This window comes from Anabrus simplex, chromosome 1, assembly GCF_040414725.1.
Source record: "Anabrus simplex isolate iqAnaSimp1 chromosome 1, ASM4041472v1, whole genome shotgun sequence".
Taxonomy (NCBI): Eukaryota; Metazoa; Arthropoda; class Insecta; order Orthoptera; family Tettigoniidae; genus Anabrus; species Anabrus simplex.
The window spans coordinates 1498785454-1498807897 of NC_090265.1; the positions used below are offsets into that span (position 1 = coordinate 1498785454).

Sequence of the window (22444 nt, forward strand, 5' to 3'; positions counted from 1 at the left end):
ATGAGGAAATCTGCAGTAAAAACCTTCAGACTACAATTAAACATAGAGATGACCCATCATGATAGCGGGGTGTATGTCGGAGGCTGGTGTATGCAACTTCTGCATAACGCCTACAACAATGGATAGGATGGCATATTTGGACAATTGAATGTAGTATCTGAATCTCAGTGTCGAAAAATTAGGGACTACTGCTGACTACCATGTTCAACAAGAAAATGACCCAAAACATACTGCCTGGGTCGTTAAGCACTGGTCGTTTACAATACACCGTATGTGCTGCAAACACCCCTCCAGTCGCCAGATTTAAACCCCATAGAGCATTTATTGGCGGAACTAAAACAGAGACGACAGCAAAAGAGGAGAAAGTAAGGAAATATGGAAGGTAACATTTCTTGAAGAGTAGCAGAAGATAGATCCAGAAGTCACGGCAAAACTAGTCCAGTCCATGCCGAAAATGTTTCAATCTGTCATTGCTGCCAAAGTTCGACTGGTTACTTAAGTTGCTACACTCCTTGTTGGAACAGACAGCTATAAAAGCCACTATTTTTAAACATGTTGTATTGTTATTATTTTGATGTTTGTATATTTTGTGTATTATGCGTTCTCATTCTCAAATGAAAGGTAACTGAGTATTACAACAAGGATTTCCTTGCTATCTTTCCACTAATTACAGTTATTTTTGGTTATGCCAGTGACTGGACGGATACTTTTGCAGCTACCTGTAAATCACTTGACACTTTGAAGCACACAGACACTGACGGAATATCGCAACATCAATTATGTTCTATTTTATTCTACAATGTTCACCATTGTCTCTTTACATTTAGAAATACTGCCTTCTGCCGAAAATAGCCAGTATAATTCAAATACATTCATAAGTTTGTTCCTTAAAGAATTAGAATGTTTACATGTATAATTTATAGCTCTTTATAGCCTCGAAGTCATGTGATCACTGCACAAAATTTGGGTCTATTGCATATTGGACAACCCCCCCTACTAATCTAGGCTGTACAAGTAGGGGAAAAAAGGGGTCTAAAAGAGTCTAATAACCTAGTAAATACAGTATATACTGAATACAGATAAGCGCAGGCACATTTATGAGCGCAGACCTTCATTTCGAGATTTACTGCTCCTAAAAGGTACGTCATATCGACAAATGGATAGTGCCATCAGACGCCATTTTTAGTGTTGTTAGTCCTATGACATTTATCATATCTCTCATATTTAGTATGACATCTGACCGCAGTATTAACACATTGCTTTATTTTAAGGATATTTATGTGGCAGGTAGAATCATAAAATTTGGTTCGAATGTGGCCACTTGTCGAGCCAATGTGCGTACCGAATTTGACGCTTCTCTCATTGGTATAAGTGTGTCAAAGTATAAAATATACGTGTAAACCGTACAAAAATTTACCTAAAATCGAGATATACAGCTCTACCTGATGTATAAGGAATTAAGATACGACAAAAAGCCATAGGACCTAAGTTATAGATCTCTTAATGCTGGGTGCAACTGTATTATCTGTATTGTTATACGCCTTACCGTTTAGCCTCCAAATACCTCTAAAAGGTCGGCACAGCTGGGTACAGTATTACAGCTGGGTGGCAGCTAGAATCATAAAATTTGGCTGGAATATGGCCACTGGTCGTTCCAATGTGTGTGCCGAATTTGCCTCAATATTTCAATATTTTTCGGGGGTAAAAAGTTAATCATATGAACATTTTTAATTTTTCCATCGGTTACAGGTTAGAATGGAAGATAGGACACTTAAAAGGGTCCACCTTTTCAATACAAATAAATGTTATAGTTTATTTACAACATATATTTACACTTGGAACTAGTTTTGACGCTGTTTGGCGTCATCTTCAGCCAAAATGTGGGAAATAGGCATAGCATGTAGACATTTATATTATACAAGGTGTTACATCAGTGTGATTAAATGAGAGAATATGAAGACGTGAAGTACAATGTCAGTTTCAAAATGGTCATGAAGGACGAGTCAAAATTGTATAAACATGAGATAACATAAACACATAAACAAAAAACATATATACATATAAACTGTAACAAGACCATGCGAAAGTACGAGATGATTGGCATTCTTCTTCTTAATTCTCAATCCTAAGATTGGTTGGCAGCAATTCGTCTTCTCCACTCTTCTCTGTAATCCGCTAATCTCTTCATTTCCACATATGAGCCTGTTCCTACGTCATCTCTGATCTGTCTTGAATATTGCAATCTAGGTCTTCCTCTTCCTCTTTTACCTTGAATCTTTCCTTCTATGACATTAACTATGAATCCATTGTGCCTATAGAGATGGCCAATTCACTGGCCTCTTCTTTTTCTTATTGTTGCTAAAAAGGTTCTTTTTTCACTTATTCATCGAAGAACTTCTTCATTGGTGAGTTTTTCTGTCCATGAGATCTTTTCCATCCTCCTCCAGCACCACATCTCAAATGCTTCCAAACGTTTCTTATCACGTGCACTAATAGTCCACGTTTCTGAACCATACAAGGCCACACTCCAGACATAGCACTTAATAAAACTCTTCTTGGTCTCCACATTTAAATTCCTTGATGTAAGTAGTATCCTTTTCTTGTAAAAAGCAATTTTTGCTTGGGAAATTCTGCTCTTTATGTCGACTGAACTTTTGCCATCTGGAGTGATTTTACTTCCTAAGTAGGTAAAGGCATTTACTTGCCTGAGTGGTATATCACTAATTCTGATGTCGACTGCAATATGCTGGCGGTTGCATACCATAATTTTGGTCTTTTTTGTATTAATTTTCATGTTATACTTATCTCTCAATATCGTATTCATTCTTATTAATGCACTTTGTAGTTTCTCTTCGTTCTCCTCTATGGGAGCTATGTCATCAGCAAATCTTATCATTTTGATTTCTACTCCATTTATCTTTATCCCTTCCATTTCCTCTTTGCATTCTTCAATTCCTTTCTCAATATACAGGTTGAACAGCACTGGTGACAAATTACATCCCTGTCGTACTCCTTTCTTTATATAAGCTTCCCGTACTTCACCATTTATGTTTATGATGCCTCATTGGTTGTTATAGAGTTCGTATACTATTCGTCTATCTCTAAAATCTAAACCAACACTAGTCATAATCTTCATTAACATATTCCAGTTCACATTATCAAAAGCTTTTTCTAAATCCACGAATGCAATAAACAAAGGTTTCCTTACGTCTAGCATTTTGTCTATAACCTGTCGTAGTGTTAGAATAGCTTCTCGTGTGCCTCTATTCCGCCTAAATCCAAACTGATCTTCAGCCAAGTGTGGTTCAATTTTATTGCTTATTCGGTTATATATTATTCTTGTCAATATTTTTGACATGTGCGACAACAGACTCAAGGTGCGATGTTCTTCACATTTTAGAGTTCCAGGTTTCTTTGGTATAGGGATAATGACAGACTTTTTAAAATCTTCTGGAATTTCTCCGGTTTCATATATTTCCGTGATCAGTTTTAAAATATAGCCGTGTGTTTCATCATCTAGTCTCTGTATCATTTCTCCAGTTATTTCATCGCATTCTGGTGCTTTATTAGGTTTCAATTCTTTCACAGCCTTGAGGTATTCTTCTTTTGTTAAAGAGGGTCCCATTTGGTCACTTGCTATGTTGTCTTCATTTTCAAGTTCATTTATGTCAGTAGGATCTTCATATAATGTTTCTATGTATCGCTTCCATCTTTCTCCCACTTCTTTGCTCTCAGACAACAGTTTCCCATTTTCACCTAATATGCTGTTACTACGGCCACTGACTGTCCTGAATTGTTTCTTAATTCATAAGCAGTTTCCATGTTTCCTTTCTCCATTCTTTCTTCTATTTCTTTGCATTGTCTCATTATTGGTATTGGAGATTCAAATTATTTCAGACACTCTTCCATTGAATGTTGCCTGCCGCGAGTGTAGTACAAAACATAGGTTAGATTTCAATAAACACAATCGTCTCAAAAATACACATAACATTTTAAAAAATATTTGGGTTGAGATGAAATTTGGCAGTTAGGGATTGAAATCACTTATTCAATAAGCATCAATTCAAAAAACAGCTGTGAAGGGTGAGACAAAAAATTGCACAAGCGTGAGTTTGGACTCGATAAATGCAAAAAACACATGTAACACACTCGGAAATGTAGGTTCTTGATGGATTTGGCACAAAAGGTCTGCGTTCAATCATTCATTGAATGGCACTGGTGCGAGTGTAGTTCAAATGTGCGTGAGGATTTAACAGCCTCTTAGAATTGCACGTGACATCTGAACTCATGGTGCGAGATGAACTTGGCAGTGAAGGTTCGAATTGTAGATATTCAGTAATGCCATTTCGAAACAGTCCATGAAGGGTGAAACAAAAGCTGTAATTCATACGAGTTAGGACTCATTAAATAATACTTTCAAATACAAATAACATATTCAAATTTTCGTAGCACAGGGTGAAATTGGCAGTTAAAGAATTAAAATTTGTAGATATTTCTTCGTCAGGTGCCGTATAGGTCAAGCGCAGTGTAAGTATGAGACAGGGCTCAACATATCCAAACTTGTACAAATGCATATAACATATCTGAATCCAAGTGTGAGATGAACATGGTACGTAAAGAATCACTTTGTTGAGGGTGTAGTAAACATATTCAGCTCGACAAGAATACAAAATTCGAATTAAGGAAGACGTTCCTCTGAAAGCTTAGAGGTTGACTGCGCTAATATTTGTGGTGTATTGTTGCAACGTTACGTGTAGGGTGGGGGCAGATTTCTATGATGTTTATTGCGGGACCTAAGGCGATAAAGCTATGGCGTGAGATGAAGAGGAACAGAGCACATTGGATAGTTTAGGTCCGGGGAGCGGCCATTGTGGGATTAGGAGGGGAGAGGGAAGGAGCGGTAAGGGAGGAGGAGTGGAGGGAGGGGGGATATGGAGGGTGATGCGGTGAAAGTGTGTGGCATGACAAAGTATTATGCATAATGTGAAAGACAGATCTGTTTTTCGGAATATTAATATTTTTGAAAAATTCAATGATGAAGTCGAATAGGATCTTTGGTTTCTCTGAGATATCATTTAAGTTAAGGTTTGGATTGAAATATTGGTCTAAGTGAATATAGAGGTTTTCAGTGACGGCTAGGAAAGAACCTTTGTTTAGAATTTCTAATACCTCAAAATCTTGATTTATTTCAGTAAAGTTGTGCTTAAATTCTTTTATATGTAGGCCGACCGCGGAAAAACAATTGTGTTTTATGGCATTGACATGTTCTGTATATCTGATTTTAAAAGAGTGTCCTGTTTGCCCTAACTGCTAAATTTCATCTCGACTCAAATATTTTTTAAAATGTTATGTGCATTTTTGAGACGATTGTGTTTATTGAAATCTAACCTATGTTTTGTACCACACTCGCGGCAGGCAACATTCAATGGAAGAGTGTCTGAAATAATTTGAATCTCCAATGCCAATCATCTTGTACTTTTGCATGGTCTTGTTACAGTTTATATGTATATATGTTTTTTGTTTATGTGTTTATGTTATCTCATGTTTATACAATTTTGACTCGCCCTTCATGACCATTTTGAAACTGACATTGTACTTCACATCTTCATATTCTCTCATTTAATCACACTGATGTAACACCTTGTATAATATAAATGTCTACATGCTATGCCTGTTTCCCACATTTTGGCTGAAGATGACGCCAAACAGCGTCGGAACTAGTTCCAAGTGTAAATATATGTTGTAAATAAACTATAACATTTATTTGTATTGAAAAGGTGGACCCTTTTAAGTTTCCTAATCTTCCATTCTCAGTTCAATACGGACAAAAATGAAATTCTTAGATTTAAACACAGGTTAGAAGTTATAATTCCGCCAAATTTCAGTTTACTACCTCGACAGCAGATTGCGTCGCCATCTAGTTTTGAGAGGTAAAAATGAGGACATTCAGGATATTTTATACCCATTGAAACTATAGGCAATCGCTTTGAAAAATATACACCACTTGGTAAAAGAAATGCTTACACATAGACTTGCGTGGTTATACTGTGCCCCAAATTTCAAAACCCCCAGCCTGCACCCCCTCGGGGACTTTAGGTATTTTTGATTTTTTAAAATGGGAATTCTGATGTCACCAACTAATCTGGTGGCAAGTTTTATTTTCCTAAGGTGGCCTCGAAGTGCCTCATTAATTCACATTGATTTTCATTTTTATACCTTCATAGATCACTCTAAAGTGACTTCCACTTATGTATATAGACTAGCTGCAGCACCTGTCGTTCAGGGGGGCTAATTCCCGATTCCCGCGATTTTATTCCCGCGTAACAGCGCCTCATGCTGACATCATGTGGAGGGCTCCTGTCGGCAGCTGTTGCAGTGAACGATAAGGAACTCTTTTTCAGTTTAGGTTTACTTTGCAGTACGCAGAGTCTTGTAATATTTTCCTTATTTTGTTTTTTGTTGTTGTGTTAAACATGAGTAAGGATTCTAAATATAAAGTTAATTGTGCTGTCGCACAATGTACCAATTAGGGATTGAAAAAAACTGGTATCTTGTATCACAGATTTCCAAAACGTGAGGAAATTAGGCAAGTCTGGGTGTTGCGCCATAAGCGAAGTGGCAAATTTAATCCTGATAATGCCAGAGTATGTTCCATACATTTTTGTCCAGAGGATTAAGAACGAGATTTAAAAAATGAACTATTGAGATTACCACAGAGAAAAATCTTGCGGGCAGATGCTGTTCCACATCTGTCCATTGCAAATTGGCATGGTGATGAAGTTCGTGTTCAACCAGTAGCACCGTTCCCAGCCGAACAGCAGAGGAGGTAGGCCTTTTTGCCTACTACTTTTAATACAATATATAATAAGTAGTAACAAATTTGACCAGCTACGTGCATGTATGGTTGTAACTCAATGAATAAACTGTTTCTGCCATGTTACGGTATTGTATACTGCTACGGAAATGGGATATCAAACTGGCAGACAATAAAATATCCAATATCCGCTGTTTGTAGGTACAACCACTGGAGTATACCATCATTGTGTGCGTTACGGGATTTTCGTGATTTGCAGAGGTGAAAGAAGGTGCAGGCATAAATGGGTCAAGATAGGACAATCAGAAGATTGATTTAAAACTTTGAATTTATGGTTATATTTATCTTTTTTTTTCCTTTTCTTTTCCAGAAATAAAACTTTACAAAATCCAGGTACCAGGTCAAAGAATACCATCCCTTTAACAACTGCTCAATGATTTGCATAAGAGCCTTCATTTTAGGTGGGGACAGCCTATAAGGAGGAAACCTATCTGGGATACAATCGGTTAGCTCAGTCTTATATTCAATAAGGTCAGTGACGCCCAGGGTTTCTGAAAATACTTCAGGAAAAGACTGACACAACCTTCTAATACTTTCAGCCTGGTCCTCAGGTAGATGCCTAAGATCTAACGACATCTCACTCTGGCTAGGCAAAATAGATTAAAATGATACAGAATTACATTTCAAAAGGAGAATATTACAGTTAATAGCAAACTTGAATATGCACGACTTGCTCTGAAGATTGAGCACAAGACCCGAATGAGACATAAAATTGGCCCCCAATATTACAGGGCAAGACAATTATTTAGCTACAAATAACTTAATTTTCCAAGTAAATTCTGAAATGCAAGCTTTAGCAAAAATGAAGGCTAAAATTTTCAATTGTGACAAATTTGCCGAAACACATTTAACGAAAGACAAACAACAGTCCGGAATGGTCCATTATTGAGTTAGCTGGAAAATTTATAATGTCCAATAACGTACCTTTTATATTGGTATTATAAATTTACTCATTTGGGACAGATATTTCGGTTTCCCAATGGGAATCAACATCTATATCATCTGATGGCCAGGCAGGCACCAATTTCTGGTAATGAGACAAAGTCTCTCATAGTGCATTGGCACTGCCGGTGGCTCGAAGTAGCCCCTGCAGTGGCCTCCATGGTATGCACTAGCCATGCGTCTTGGTGGGTGTGCTATTTACCAACTGATGTGCCCAACTTAGCACACAGGGGCAAAGCACTGGGAACTAGGAATGAGTTAGCTGAAAAATTTATAATTTCCAATAATGGACCTTTTATACTGGTATTAGAGACATATGTAGAGAAAAGTCCAAATTTCTTGCACTAGTTGTTGCAACCTTCATATATCAGATGGTATTCTTCAAGGCACTTCATTTGAATGAACGGGGCAGTTGTACCTCGCGGTACAGTGTGTATACTATTTATCTCTTTAGTCTGGATGATAGCTACAACTGTCACTTCGAAGCATTAGACCAAACAAGAATTCGTGGTGCCGTAACTTCAGTACATCAAGGTCCTTGGATTGAGGAACTAAGTAGTCAGGACATTGTTTTGTGACATCAAATCTTATGGACCAATAGAAATATTGACTGGAGCTGATGTTGCAGACAAATTGTTTATAGGAGACCACAAGATACTAAGTACGGGACTAGTGGCAGATACTAAGTACTGGACTAGTGGCCACGGAAATTCGTTTGGGATGGATTTAATGGGCAAAGTACCTTCAGAACATAGTGTGCCATTTCACTGTTATAAGAAGTTCCATTCGTAAGAAGGGCAAAGATGGACTACAGGTCTCCGAGAATAATTAACGTCAAAATGTCTGACGATACCGCGAGTGAAAGCCACAGTATTCACCTCAGGCGCTAGAAATGGGAGTTTAGATCCACAAGGCAGTGAAAAAGAACGAATGTGAAGATTGTTACTAACAATTATTGAAAAAAAAAAAAAGAAAACGAGATTAAATTGCTACTTATAAAAATCAGAGTCGAAGACGGAAAGCAACTACGTCAGAATTAAAGAAGATATCGACAAGAGATAATTTCAGCAGAAACAAGGAGCAGATTTATTGGAAGCTGCGTCGCAGATCAAGCAGAAGATTTTTAATTTCGTTCCGCGAACTTTGAAATACATGGAAATTCAAGCATAAACTACAACGAGCTTATGTCACGGCAGTCTCTGCTGACGTATTACTCGATATCACCCAAGTTAAAGAACTACAGAAGTGCGAATCCTATAATAACTCCTGGAAAGATAAAGGAGAAAAATCTGTTCATTTCAAGTCATAGAATTATACTACCCAAGATTATTATTTGTCAAGTAGATCAACTCTTTCAAAAGAAACAATCTTTCGCGTTAAACAGATTATCACAGCTGTTCATGATGGCAATGCTAATTGATTCTGTTTGCTATTCTATTCCAATTAGTCCAGAGATGAGCAAGATGTTCTAAGAAGATGATAGGCCAGACTGCCCAAATGGGTGCCGTCGGATGACGTTGCCTGCCGAGAGATGACTAAGTCCACAGGAGAATTATGGCAGTATTTCCCATTCACCTAGGGAAGTAAAAGGAGGCATGTCCCTATGTCCTGTCAGCTGGACATATGCCGACGACTGGAGCTGCTGAATTCAGATAAGTCTTTTTTTTAAATTAATGTAGTAATGTTTATATGTTCATATGTAGGTATAATATAATTTGTTAAGTTATTCCGTGCGAAATAATGAAGCGACGAAAGTGGTGTGTTGAATTAGATCAAAGGTGGTTAGGTAATCTTCGTATATGAATGACAAATCCATAGATAGGTAGTCAATCAGTGATGAAAGCCTACGTTCGAGCTGTGATCCATGTAGTGTGAAATACTGAGTTCGTTACGGTGACAGTGAATTGTATACTATGTCAAAGAGAGACTTAGGTACGCGTGTACGTTGGTTTTGATCAAAAAATGTCAAGTTAGGAACCAGCAGTAGGATATGCTTGCTAAATAGACAGATATGTTTACAATAATTTAAGGTTATGACGGAATTAAGGTCATAATGTCGTGAAATATGTCCATGAACCGTGATTAAAATAATAAATGCCACGATTAAATGGAGTGGATGCGTATTTAGTAAAGGAGACGGGATATATGTTTGGAAGTATAATAATGATTATTTTAAGAGAAGTTGATATGAGATTGATAATTTAGAATGGTGGTAGTTATTGATTCTTCGCGAATATGAGCACAGTGATGTAGTAGTGGACTTAATGGTTCCAAGTTGAATTTGTACTAAGTGGAAATGAATATGTAGCATTTATATGTACTATTTATATTACGAGCAAGCACGAGAAAGTTCAAGTATGATCGAAGTGACACCTGTTGGTTAGTGTGCATACTTGGTAGTACCAATGAAGTCTCAGTTAGGAGGATGAACCAAACACATGCACTATGTCACAGATGTTTTCTAATTATAATCTATTCTCAAGCAAAAGGACGTGTAGTAATTTCTTAGGCAACACCCTATCACTGATGACTGACTGTAGGTGTATAAATTGTATCTTATGGTCGAGTCTTCGCACAATGCAGACCACATTAGCTAGTATACTTCAGATGAAACTAGTAGAGTAGTCGTTAGAATATATAAAGTCGCACGTATGTTCAATTAAAGAAATGATGAGAAGATTCAGATTTTAGAATAGTATATGGAACTTACTAGTACTTGTTGAACCATTTATTAAAAATACATTAATTTAGAAGAAGACTTATCAATATTCACGCAGAAGAGGAAAAAGCATGAATATTCAGAATTGTAAATCAGTTGTTTATAGAAATATTAGGGAACTATCCTCCCAGGTTGATATTTATAGGTATCTATTGATGTGTTGTGAGAGATAGGAATAACTATATGTCAGCAGATTAATATGAACTCCGAGTGAGAGCCAGCAATTAACTCAAAAAATTTCATAGGCAACAGAGGAGAATTCCAATTCATGAGATATGGTTTTAAGCCTGAAATGCGTCCTGAATACCTTGAAACCGCCCTCAATCTACACTTTAGCCTGTAAGGTATCATATTGTAAATATTATACTTTGCTAGGGTGCACCCGAATATTTTAATTACCCATACAAGTTTTAATTATCCACACATTGTAATTACCCAAACATGTTTTAATAAGTTATTTCAGTCTATTAATTTTTAACTTTATTTTGATTTAATCATTTCTTTTAAAACCTAAGATGGTGAGTTCGACATCTTTGGACTTATAATTTTTTTATTTGTTAATTACGAGCTGAATAATTGGTTATACGGACTTCAATAATTTGCCGTATATTCCATTCTGTCCTTGATTTTTGGGTCAGTCAAGACTTAAGCACCTAGTGCAAGAGATTTCAATAGATTCATTTTTAAAATGACTAACTGAAATAGCATTTCTTATAATGCACAGTGGGTGCCGGACGTATCAATTACCGGTAAATTCAAGGTGAACGTCGTTTGCATGTATTTTTACCCGATACTGACATTTCTTCGATTTCTCCTTACGCCAGAAATGAGGATGCGGTAACTGAAATATTGGTATGGAGACATGTCAAGAGAGGAGGTAAAATGATTGATTATGCATTCGGGTAGAAGAAATAGATAGATTTAACAAATTAAGGCCATGCTCGCCAGAAATGGACGAGATAATCAAGTGATCGTGCAGTTTCCTCTATTAGAAATTCTTTAGGGAGGATAGCATAATGTTCGACCTTTGGATTGAAACAAGTATGTAATAAATAAGACTTGTAAAACTTAAACCATTCTTTCAATGTGTATCGTAGCGTAGAAACTTAGATTTAAGTGGATGGATGCTGCAACATCTTGGCAGCGTAAGAAATTCAATAAGTAACGTATGAGAGTTGTTTCTATGTGTAATTTAAGATTTCTTTGGCTCCGTATGGCATGTCTTTCTCATATTCGGAACTCATAGCCCAAATGATAGTTTATGTTAGTCAAAAGGATCGTAATTAAGCTAGCCTGGATCTTATGCGTCCTCTCAGGGAGCCGGAACGGCGCAATAGTAATGAGGAAAGTATGGCCATGGTGGTAACAGGTACGCTAACAAGAGAAGCCCGTGTATCAGATTTGTGGACAATAGATGCCCTTGGCATAATGGACCCTGCTGAGAAAAAGAGTAAATTAGAACTTCAAGATGCTGCTAATCAATATTTCTTGGATACAGTAAGGATTAATGTTTTGCAGATTTGAGTGCTGCCTACCCTGGATAGAAAATCACCCTTCACTACCTAACAACTACAATATGGCTTAAAAGAGAGTCCATTCTCCAGTTAAAAGATTAAAATCTGAAGGCTACTATGATACATATCAGTCTGTACTGGATGAGTGGATACAGGAAGGTGTAACACAAGAGGCACCTGAAGAAACAATGGAGTCTCCCTGTCATTATTTACCGCATTGTCACATCGTGAAACAGAATAGTACCACACCTGTCCGTCCTGTGTTTGATGCATTGGCAAGTGAAAACAAGAATCCCAGTGTTAACAGTTGTATTGAAAAGGGAACGAATCTCATAAAACTACTTCCTTCATTATTGGCTTGTTTCCGGTTGAAGAGAATTGGGAGTAATGGCCGCCATCCAGCGTGCTTTCCTGCAGATCAGCATCTCTAAAGGGGACTGGCCATTTTTGAGATTCTTGTGGATTGACCTTGAAGATTTTTTTTTTTTGCTAGCTGCTTTACGTCACACCGACACGATAGGTCTTATGGCGACGATGTGTCAGGAAAGGCCTAGGAATGGGAAGAAAGTGACCATGGCCTTAATTAAGGTACAGCCTCAACATTTACTTGGTGTGAAAATGGGAAACCACGGAAAACCATCTTCAGGGCTGCCGAGAGTGGGGTTCAAACCCAATATCTCCCAGATGCGAGCTCACAACTGAGCGCTTCTAACCGCATGGCCAACTCGCCCGGTGTACCTTGAAGATCTATCAACATCGTCGTGTAGTGTTTGGAGTGACATGTAGCCCATATCTTCTTGGAGCAGTAATCAAGTCCCACCTGCAGACTGTACTAGACTAGTGTAAAGAAGGTAGATCATCTTAATCTCAAGGTTACCATAGAGTTTTTACGTTGACAACTGTTTGACCAGTGTAGATGACATAAACCAGTTGCAGCAGTTCATTGACAAAGGTTCGAGCTTCAAGGGTGCGAGTTCACAAACCCTTCTTTGCCATCAGCCTACTAATGTCTTAGGGTTGCTGTGGGTTAAGTCAGAAGATACCCTATACATAAATGAAGAAAAGGTAAATTCCCTTTGTCTGGAGAAAATCACCAAGAAGATTATTCTCTCAGCAGCACATCGGATTTTTTACCCCATTGGAGCAGCTTGTAGCGTCACCTTGCTTCCCAAACTTCTCTTGCAGCAGGCATGGGATTCAGGTATAGGTTGGGATCAGGAAGTGAATGAGGACCTTAAATCACAATTCATGAGCTAATTGCCATACTTAGAAGAAATCAAAATTCCCTGATTTCTACCGGGGTCCGATTTGCAAGAAAACTGGACACTTCATATATTCTGCAACGCAAGTCAACTCTCGTATGCACCTGTGGCTTACCTCCATGCTGAACATCAGGATCAGGTTCACGTCCAGCTCATCCTAGCTAAAGCAAGTCTCGCCAATTAGTAAGCCTAACAAGAAAATGACAATCCTGAGGTTGGAGTTGTTAGCTGCAATAGCTTCTAGGATGTACTCCAACACTGTTCATTATTTCAACATCCCTGGTGTTAAGACAATATTTTGGAGTGACGCAACTATGGTCTTAGCATCCATTCAAAGAGATCAATGGGATGCATTTGTATCCAACCGAGTTAAAGAAATCAGGGAACTGACTGAAGGACAGGAATGGTGGCACGTTCCAGGCACCATGAATTCTATAGACCTGCTGTCCCTGGTGCTACTGCTAAGAAGTTGTTAGAATCAAGATGGAGGGAGGGACCTAACTGGCTAAGAGAACAACCAAGTACATGGCCCAACGTAGAAGTTCAGTTTGATGAAGAAGAGATTACCCGTGCCGAGAAGAAAAGTGTTGTTTCCTCCATGCTCTCAGCTACAGTTGAATCTATTGGTTTTTTGCCTGCTCTTCTACTTTTAGGCAAAGCATACATTTAATTGGTTGGTTACATCGCTTTGTGAAGAACTGTCGAACGAAAGAACATGACAGATTCTATGGTAACTTGACAACAGAAGAATTAGTTGTGGCTGAGCTTAAAGTTATAAATATGGTTCAGAAACAGGCTTTCTCTCGAGTGAATAGCCCGAAGTTGTCAAATTTAGTCCCATTCATTGATAGTAATGGAATTCTACGCCTAATGACAAAAGCCTCGCATAAGAAGGATCTAAACGATTTTTGTCAACCAGCTGTTCTGCCTAGTTCCAAGCATCCTGTTGTATTTAGCCTGATAATGGATTTACATAAAGAATCGTGTCATGCAGGTCCATAGATGATGATGACTCTCCTTAGAGAAAAATGTTGGATCCTTCGTGGAAGACTAACTGTTCGATCAGTTCTAGATAAATGTCTTCAATGTAAGAAGCAAGCAGTCAAGCATTTAGAAGTTAATCCAGCACCTCTTCCTGAAGATAGAGTGGAAAATACTAAGATATTTGAAGTTACTGCTGTTGATTTAGCAGGTCCACTATACCTCAAGGTGGAGAGGAGCAGTAATAAAACGGCATGGGTGTGTTTGTATACTTGTGGAGTGTATCAATCAGTACATTTGGAGCTTGTATCTGCCCTCTCAATAGACAGCTTCACTCAGTGTTTTAGGAGATTCCTTAGTAGAAGAGGCCGATCATCTGTTGTCTATAGTGACAATGGTGCTAACTTTTCTGGCACTGATAATGCACGTAAGAAATTGGACTGGGATGCTATTAACTTTTACAGCACTGCCAGAAGAATTAAATGGAAGTTTAATCCTACAACTGCATCCTGGTGGGGTGGTTGGTGGGAGCGGCTTATTGGAATAATGCAGGATGCTAAAAGGTTTGTTTTATCACCTATTCAATACATATAAATTATACAATTTAGGAATTTATTATTGATTCCACTTGAAACATGTTTGACCCTTCATTGAGGGCATCATCAGTCAAATTATCTCCTCAAGGCAAAAATCAGGTAAGTGGTTAGTAGTTGACATGCACAAATTAACACATATTATTAATACACATTACAAAAATTAAGTATGAGAAACAGTTGTACAATAGTAATGGTTGAACATATAGGTTTATAGAATAAGAAGTCAGCACCAATGCATAAAATTAAAATAGTAGAGTTCGGCAGTGGTGCTCTGGAGAACAGTTGACGCAATCATAGGAAAATATAAAGTTTTAAAAATATATACATTATAACAATCAAGGGAGAAAGGGTGTAGTGCTCGGCGTCAATGTTTGTAACCAAAAATTAATGTCAATGGTTGGTAACTATACAGTATTTACATTGTCCAATTGAACGGTTGAGAATAAGGTTTTAAAATATTTACATTATAAAAATCAGGGGAGAAAGGGTGTAGTGCTCGGCGTCAATGTTTGTAACCAAAAATTAATGTCAGTGGTTGGTAACCATACAGTATTTACATTGTCCAATTGAACAGTTGAGAATTTTACAATTTATATACATATTTACACAAGAGCAGCTTGGAGAGCAAGGATATAAAAAAATCTAGTACCAAGTGCGTCTTGTTGTTTTAAAGGTTGGAAGAAGAATGTAGCATTGACATTTCAGAAAAATGCAGAGTGGTTTATCTTAGTTAAAATCACCGGGGGTAGGGAAATATTCCATAGCCAAATGAGGTTTTATATGCATCAAGCTGAAAGTTTGAATGGCATTCAAACGCACTGAATACCCACGAGTCTCCATCCACACTGACCAGTCTCCGTACAGATCTCGGTGCTGCAACCAGACAACTTTCAGCTTGATGCATATAAAACCTCATTTGGCTATGGAATATTTCCCTAACCCTGGTGATTTTAACTAAGATAAACCACTCTGCATTTTTCTGAAATGTCAATGCTACATTCTTCTTCCAACCTTTAAAACAACAAGACGCACTTGGTACTAGATTTTTTTATATCCTTGCTCTCCAAGCTGCTCTTGTGTAAATATGTATATAAATTGTAAAATTCTCAACTGTTCAATTGGACAATGTAAATACTGTATAGTTACCAACCATTGACATTAATTTTTGGTTACAAACATTGACGCCGAGCACTACACCCTTTCTCCCCTGATTGTTATAATGTAACTATTTTAAAACCTTATTCTCAACAGTTCAATTGGACAATGTAATTACTGTATAGTTACCAACCACTGTCATTAATTTTTGGTTACAAACATTGACGCCGAGCACTACACCCTTTCTCCCTTGATTGTTATAATTGGTACCTCTACTACAGTGGTAACACCAAACAAGGCACAAACACAGTTAAAAGGGGAAGGTAAGAGTACAATACACAATATAAGAAAACACTACACACTCGGAAAAAGAGTAGCTAGCATTACGCGGGTCTCCAACAAAACAAGTACGTAACTATCAGTAGGGCCAACTAGTGAACGACAAAACGGGAGGATGGAAGGGCTGGGAACCTACCAAAGGCATGGACATGGCTTAGATAGCGGATTCCAAAATAAATGCCCGTGATCCTTAGATCTGAAAAATATTATTTACAAAATAATCTTACAAATACATTCTAAGTTCAGTGGTATCCATAGCTTATTTCGTATCAGTGTAATTTCAAATTTGAAAACAACTATACATCTAGTTACCAATGCAGTAGTACAATGCAATTTACAGGTTGTCCAAAGTCTAGCGTACCTCAAGTGATACAGAACTACCAGAGGCAAACCCCAAGGGAAATAATATTAAACTACAATATACATATTTTAGTGAAACAAGAAATGGGAATGCCTCGGAAACAAACAGGTAAGTCCAGCTGAAAAACTAAGGCGTCATAAGTAACTAATTTGGTGAATCTAGGCGAGGTTAGGGCAGACTCCTGTATGAAAAGCAAATCGGAACATTACGGAAATTTTAGCAGGAACGGAATTCAAGAGTGCTTACTCGAGGAGAGTGCCATCCCGGAAGCCGGGGGACATCAACCAGGTAGGCTGCTCGCAGACAGATAAACCGAGACCGACAGAATTCAGGATACAGAATTAATTCGAACACTGCCTCGCTCACTATATATAGGAATTACTGGCCTTGGAGGCAGCCAATCAGCGTGCACGTGTTCCCTATCGCCACCTAGACTCACCAATCACAATCTTACTTTCGATCGCGAACTTTGACTAACATTCTAGAATACGCATGATCGCGAAAGTCGTATTTTTCCAGAATAGACAGAACACACTTTCTAGAATACATACCAACAAAGCAACACACCCTGTACAAAAGTTATGTAACTTTCTGGATCTTTCCAGGAACTATAGACAGAATTCTACTATTTACAAATGCCTATGTTACAACATTATACAGTACAGGTTAGGTCAATAAAAATAAAACATCATATCATATTTTACAAACAAAGTCTTAAAAAAAATACATTCCACTCGCTTTACATAGTTCACTTGTAACAGGATCTATTATTAGTTCACCTGAATTACTCAAAACACTGTTCATTTCCTTTTTCCCTTCCTTCCTAAGATTCTTTATTACTGTCCAGAAAGGCATTCCACTCGCTTTACATAGTTCACTTGTAACAATAATGTATATATTTTTAAAACTTTATATTTTCCTATGATTGCGTCAACTGTTCTCCAGAGCACCACTGCCGAACTCTACTATTTTAATTTTACGCATTGGTGCTGACTTCTTATTCTATAAACCTATATGTTCAACCATCACTATTGTACAACTGTTTCTCATACTTAATTTTTGTAATGTGTATTAATAATATGTGTGAATTTGTGCATGTCAACTACTAACCAGGTACCTGATTTTTGCCTCGAGGAGATAATTTGACTGATGATGCCCTCAAAGAAGGGCGAAACATGTTTCAAGTGGAATCAATAATAAATTCCTAAATTGTATAATTTATATGTATTGAATAGGTGCCAAAACAAACCTTTTAGCATCCTACATTCAGTATCTTCAATACGGATAACAATGATTTTTATCACTTATTGGAATAATGAAGAGATTACTGCGTCTTGTCCTAGGACGAACATCAGTCGACTTCGAGGAGATAAAGACAATTTTGTGGCCGTCATCAATGCTCATCCCCTAACTTATGTGTCTCAAAATCCCAGTGATTTGACTCCTCTAACACCCAGTATGTTTCTACAGGAACTTGAAGAGATAGGAGTTACAGATTTTGATTTAGTTGAATCCACTGATCTAAACATGAGACTTTGCTACCGGCAAAAGCTGTGAGAAGACCTCCGATGGAGATTTCATTCTGAATACTTGGGACAGTTAATGTTGTTAGCCAATAAACAGCAGCATAGACAAATTTCAGTTGGTGAAATAGTGTTGGTGGGAAATGACAACACAAAACATATAGAGTGGCCTTTGGCACGAGTTGTTGAACTCCTCACCTCAAGTGGCTTGCTTCTGAGACCAGTGCAGAGAATCTACCCGTTGGAACTGGAACTTGGCCAACAGAGTGACAGTGCAGTCATCGGCAGAAGGCTTCGAGAGGAAGTTGCTCAACTACCCCAAGAGAAAACCATGACCATCACCGAAGAGACTCCCAGTGAACTGGTGGAAACAAGATCTGGCAGGACAGTTCATAAGCCTCTAAAACTGAACCTTTGATTGTGTTGTATAAGTTATCGTTGGACTGACCACCATTAACTTAGGTGGGAGAAGATGAAGGAGTAAACCTAAGACTTGAATAATATCAATTATTTTCAACTGTGTTGTGTGTGTAGAATTTCTTTGGATCGAGTGTTTTGTTGTTGTTGTTTGCAAGATGTCTTCCATGTGTGTGTTAAAATAAATGTGTTTGATTATTGAGGAATTATACCCGTGTTTTACCATTTTTGAAGTGCATTCCCAATAATACATAGGGGTGTTGTAAAACTATTTTTACTAGAATAATTTGTACATCTCAGCTATATCCTTGGCTTTCATATGCACAGAAAATACATAGTTTTCATTTAAATTTTCCAGTTCCTTGCAACATACATGACTGTTTTGATTTGCTTTATGAACATTTGCAATTTTCTATATTCCAGAACATCCTTTCTTTTAAGTCATCTTCACTCCGTAAGATCTAGAATTTTGTCTGTCATTCAACCCTGTGGTTTTCAATACGTGTTACATACTGCATTTGTTAGTTTTTTATACACTTCTGCCACTTAATAGAATGGTCTATAATACTAATTTCTAGTCCTTTGTTCAGCTCAGTGCTGACATACCTTGATGATTGGATCATAAAATTTCTCAGAATCTACAAAACGTTCATGTTGGTTTCTGTGTATTAGTTTCAATATAGTTTTACATCTGTAATCAATGTATTATAATTAAAACCTATATGTCAGTACCTGGAAACATTGTGACACTGCTTAGAATGTTATAGATTTATTTTCTGATGGGTTCAGCTTTGCTGTGTTGAAGTGGAAATATCCATGTTTGTAGTCTGTATATAGGAAGCTTAAACTCTGTATTAGTAAAACCATGCTGTTCTCCTATAAAATTTAAAGAGTCTCTCTCCTCCTCCATTGTATATTCCTAGGCCTAAATTTCCTAGTAAGTCTGAGCATCATTCCTGAACAATTTTGGTATTAAAGTCACCCAGAAATATCGTATTATCAGTGCTTTTGAGTTCATCTAGAACTTTATTGAGCTTCATAGAATTCTTCATCATCATTATTGTCACATATTTTGACACGCCAGTAGGGACATACATCTTTAAGAATAAATGTATAAATTCATGTGGAGCATACCACCAAACTAAGAGAGCTCCATAAGCCAATTAAAGCTAAGTTATACAGTGAGCACCAAAGGAGCAATATACTATAATATTAATACTATACTAATTTCATACTAACCACAAATGTTAGTTAACTGCCTCTTGACATTGTAATAGGAAAAGTATGGATTACATTCTGTAGTACTGTACCTTGTTGCTTAAAATTAAACCAAGTTCTACCGAGAGCTGACCAGTCTCGTGGGAATCCATTCTTAAACTCCTCTGCAATAAATGAAGGAAGCCCTGTAAACAAAACAAAAAAAGACACATGAAATAGAGGTTGTTTTATTATAAGGAAGTAGAGAGTATGAAATAATTTATCACAAACTGGTATTATAATTAAAAGAATACAAGAAAGAATTAAAGAAGAGGTGGAAAAGCAATCAGAACGAAAATTATGGCTTTGACAAGTACTTCAACAGAGAAGCATATTTTTTATTACAAGATTTAAAAAAAAGGAGAAAGCACTGGGAATATGGAAGAATAAATCCCCATGACCAGAAAATGTTTATCTCAGCATATAGTCCATGTATCTTTGATCTTAAGGAAGCAGTTCAGATAAATTATGTATCCTTAACATACTCGCTTTAGGTTTAATGGTCCCGCACGCTCGCTCAGAAATCAGATTTAAATTGCCCTCAACTCAAATAAGCCAACCAGTCAGAACTACTGTGCACCACCATGAAACAAATACCATAAATAGAACAGCAGCCAAAATTTTCATGCACAGTTGTCAGTGGCGTCAAAAAAAAGATTTTGTGTGGTAAATCTTGAAACATTCAGGTATATGTAGAGGCAATTCACACTTTTAGGGGTCACAATACATTTATCTTTGCTTCAATATAACTGAATGCGAGGCTTACGAACCTGGGATATCAGAATGCAGAGGGCAATGTAGGCCTTAATTTCATCCTTATTAGTGTCAAACCAGCTATCATCGTCTGTTCTTTCTTATCTGGGTCAATAATTGTTCGTAGCGTAAATATTTGTTTCTTGCCTAATGCAGTATTCTCCCGAGGACATTCCTAATGGACCCCGCCCAGCCGTTTTCACTAACTGCCCGACTATCATAACCCAGATATGTGCTAGTTACATAATATTTCAAGTTGCTTTATGTCGCACCAACACGCATACGTCTTTTGGCGACGATGCAATAGGAAAGGGCTAGGAGTGGGAAGGAAGTGGCCGTGGTCTTAATTAAGGTACAGCCCAAACATTTACCTGGTGTGAAAATGGGAAACCATGGAAAACCATCTTCAGGGCTGCCAACAGTGGGGTTCGAACCAACTATCTCATGAATGCAAGCTCACAGCTGCGCGCTCCTAACCGCACGGCCAACTCGCACGGTTTATGTAATATTAATACATATTGAGTCACTGTGTGTTCCAAATTAAAATATAAATACCGTTAAATTATTTAAATGAAAAATGTTCATTATTGTCAGCTTAACTGCACGAGTTACATCAGTGTTCAAATGTTAGCTTGACTACCACGTAGTGTCGTGCACGAGCTGTGCCTGGGTTAGCATGGAATCACATGTGAGCACTCAATTCCATGAGACGTAACAACCGTCTGGCACTCCACAGCAACTGAGTGATTATGAATGAGCAGTAGAACACTTATGTTCAAAATATTCCGTTATATCTTCCTCGTGATAACACTAAAATAGTTCAATTATGCAGTTAATGTTTACCGTCTAATATTATTGTTAATGCCCCGAGGGGAATAAATTGAAATTTTATCATATTCATTTTTTACGTAGTATTCCCCACTCGGCGACTCATTCCTGCCACCCAGCTGTCTAAAATTTCTGGGCAGAACACTGCAAGGGGGGGAAAACAATGGATCTATAAACTCCTCAAATACAGGCAACTACGATACAGAATTATCTAAATATTTGTATCTCAGTTTTCTCGACACCTCTGGAGAACCTGTAAAATGATTACTAACCCACACCCAGTCACTATGTTTTGCATTCGCACGTGGGGCTTTATGCACAATTTCACGGTCATTTGTATCAGATGAACTGTCACTTTCACTTAAAATCTCTTCTTCGGTATTATCATAATCACCATCACTGTCCTCTGAATCATTGTCTAAAACAATTTCAATTAACTCAGCAATAGGATTGCTCTGTCAATGGCCTTTAGCATGCATGGTGCCATGGCTAGGAGACTGACTGACACCTGATGAAATGTTTGTGCTTTCAGTAGCTACAATTGGACAATATATTACAGTACAATTGGACAATAAATTTCAGTACTAGTTCTTAGAAGGTAACTGTAAACAAGCCATATTCCTGTTCTATCCATACAAGTTTGCAAAAGGGAAACCCTTGCAGGGGTGGTGAAAATATAAGCTAGTACATACAATTTGGTGCGGTGCGTAAATGTCTCATCATTTTAATTGAAAGCCTAGCCAACACTGGAGTGAACGTACATCAAATGAGTCAAGTGGGTTAAATGACATGAGGAATAAAAGCAAAAATATTTAGAAATGAAATTTACAGAATGAAAAAAAGTGATCACCAGAAAATAAAATTAACATAAAACTAAGACTTGAAATTAATGCATGCCTCTTCTTGCACTAATTAATAAATTAATAAAAAGAAGAAATAAAATCCCAGAAAATGAAACTTACAATAAACAAAAAAATAAAAAA

General features: G+C 37.5%; 1 protein-coding gene across 1 annotated transcript in view; it reads right to left on the minus strand.

Moving 5' to 3' along the window:
* Nucleotides 1–22444, minus strand: part of LOC136861351 (uncharacterized) — a 266754-nt gene that overhangs the window by 13516 nt on the left and 230794 nt on the right. The window contains exon 6 of the mRNA XM_068226128.1: nt 19934–20026. Within this exon, the coding sequence (XP_068082229.1) occupies nt 19934–20026 (93 nt within the window). The remainder of the gene's footprint in view (nt 1–19933; nt 20027–22444) is intronic.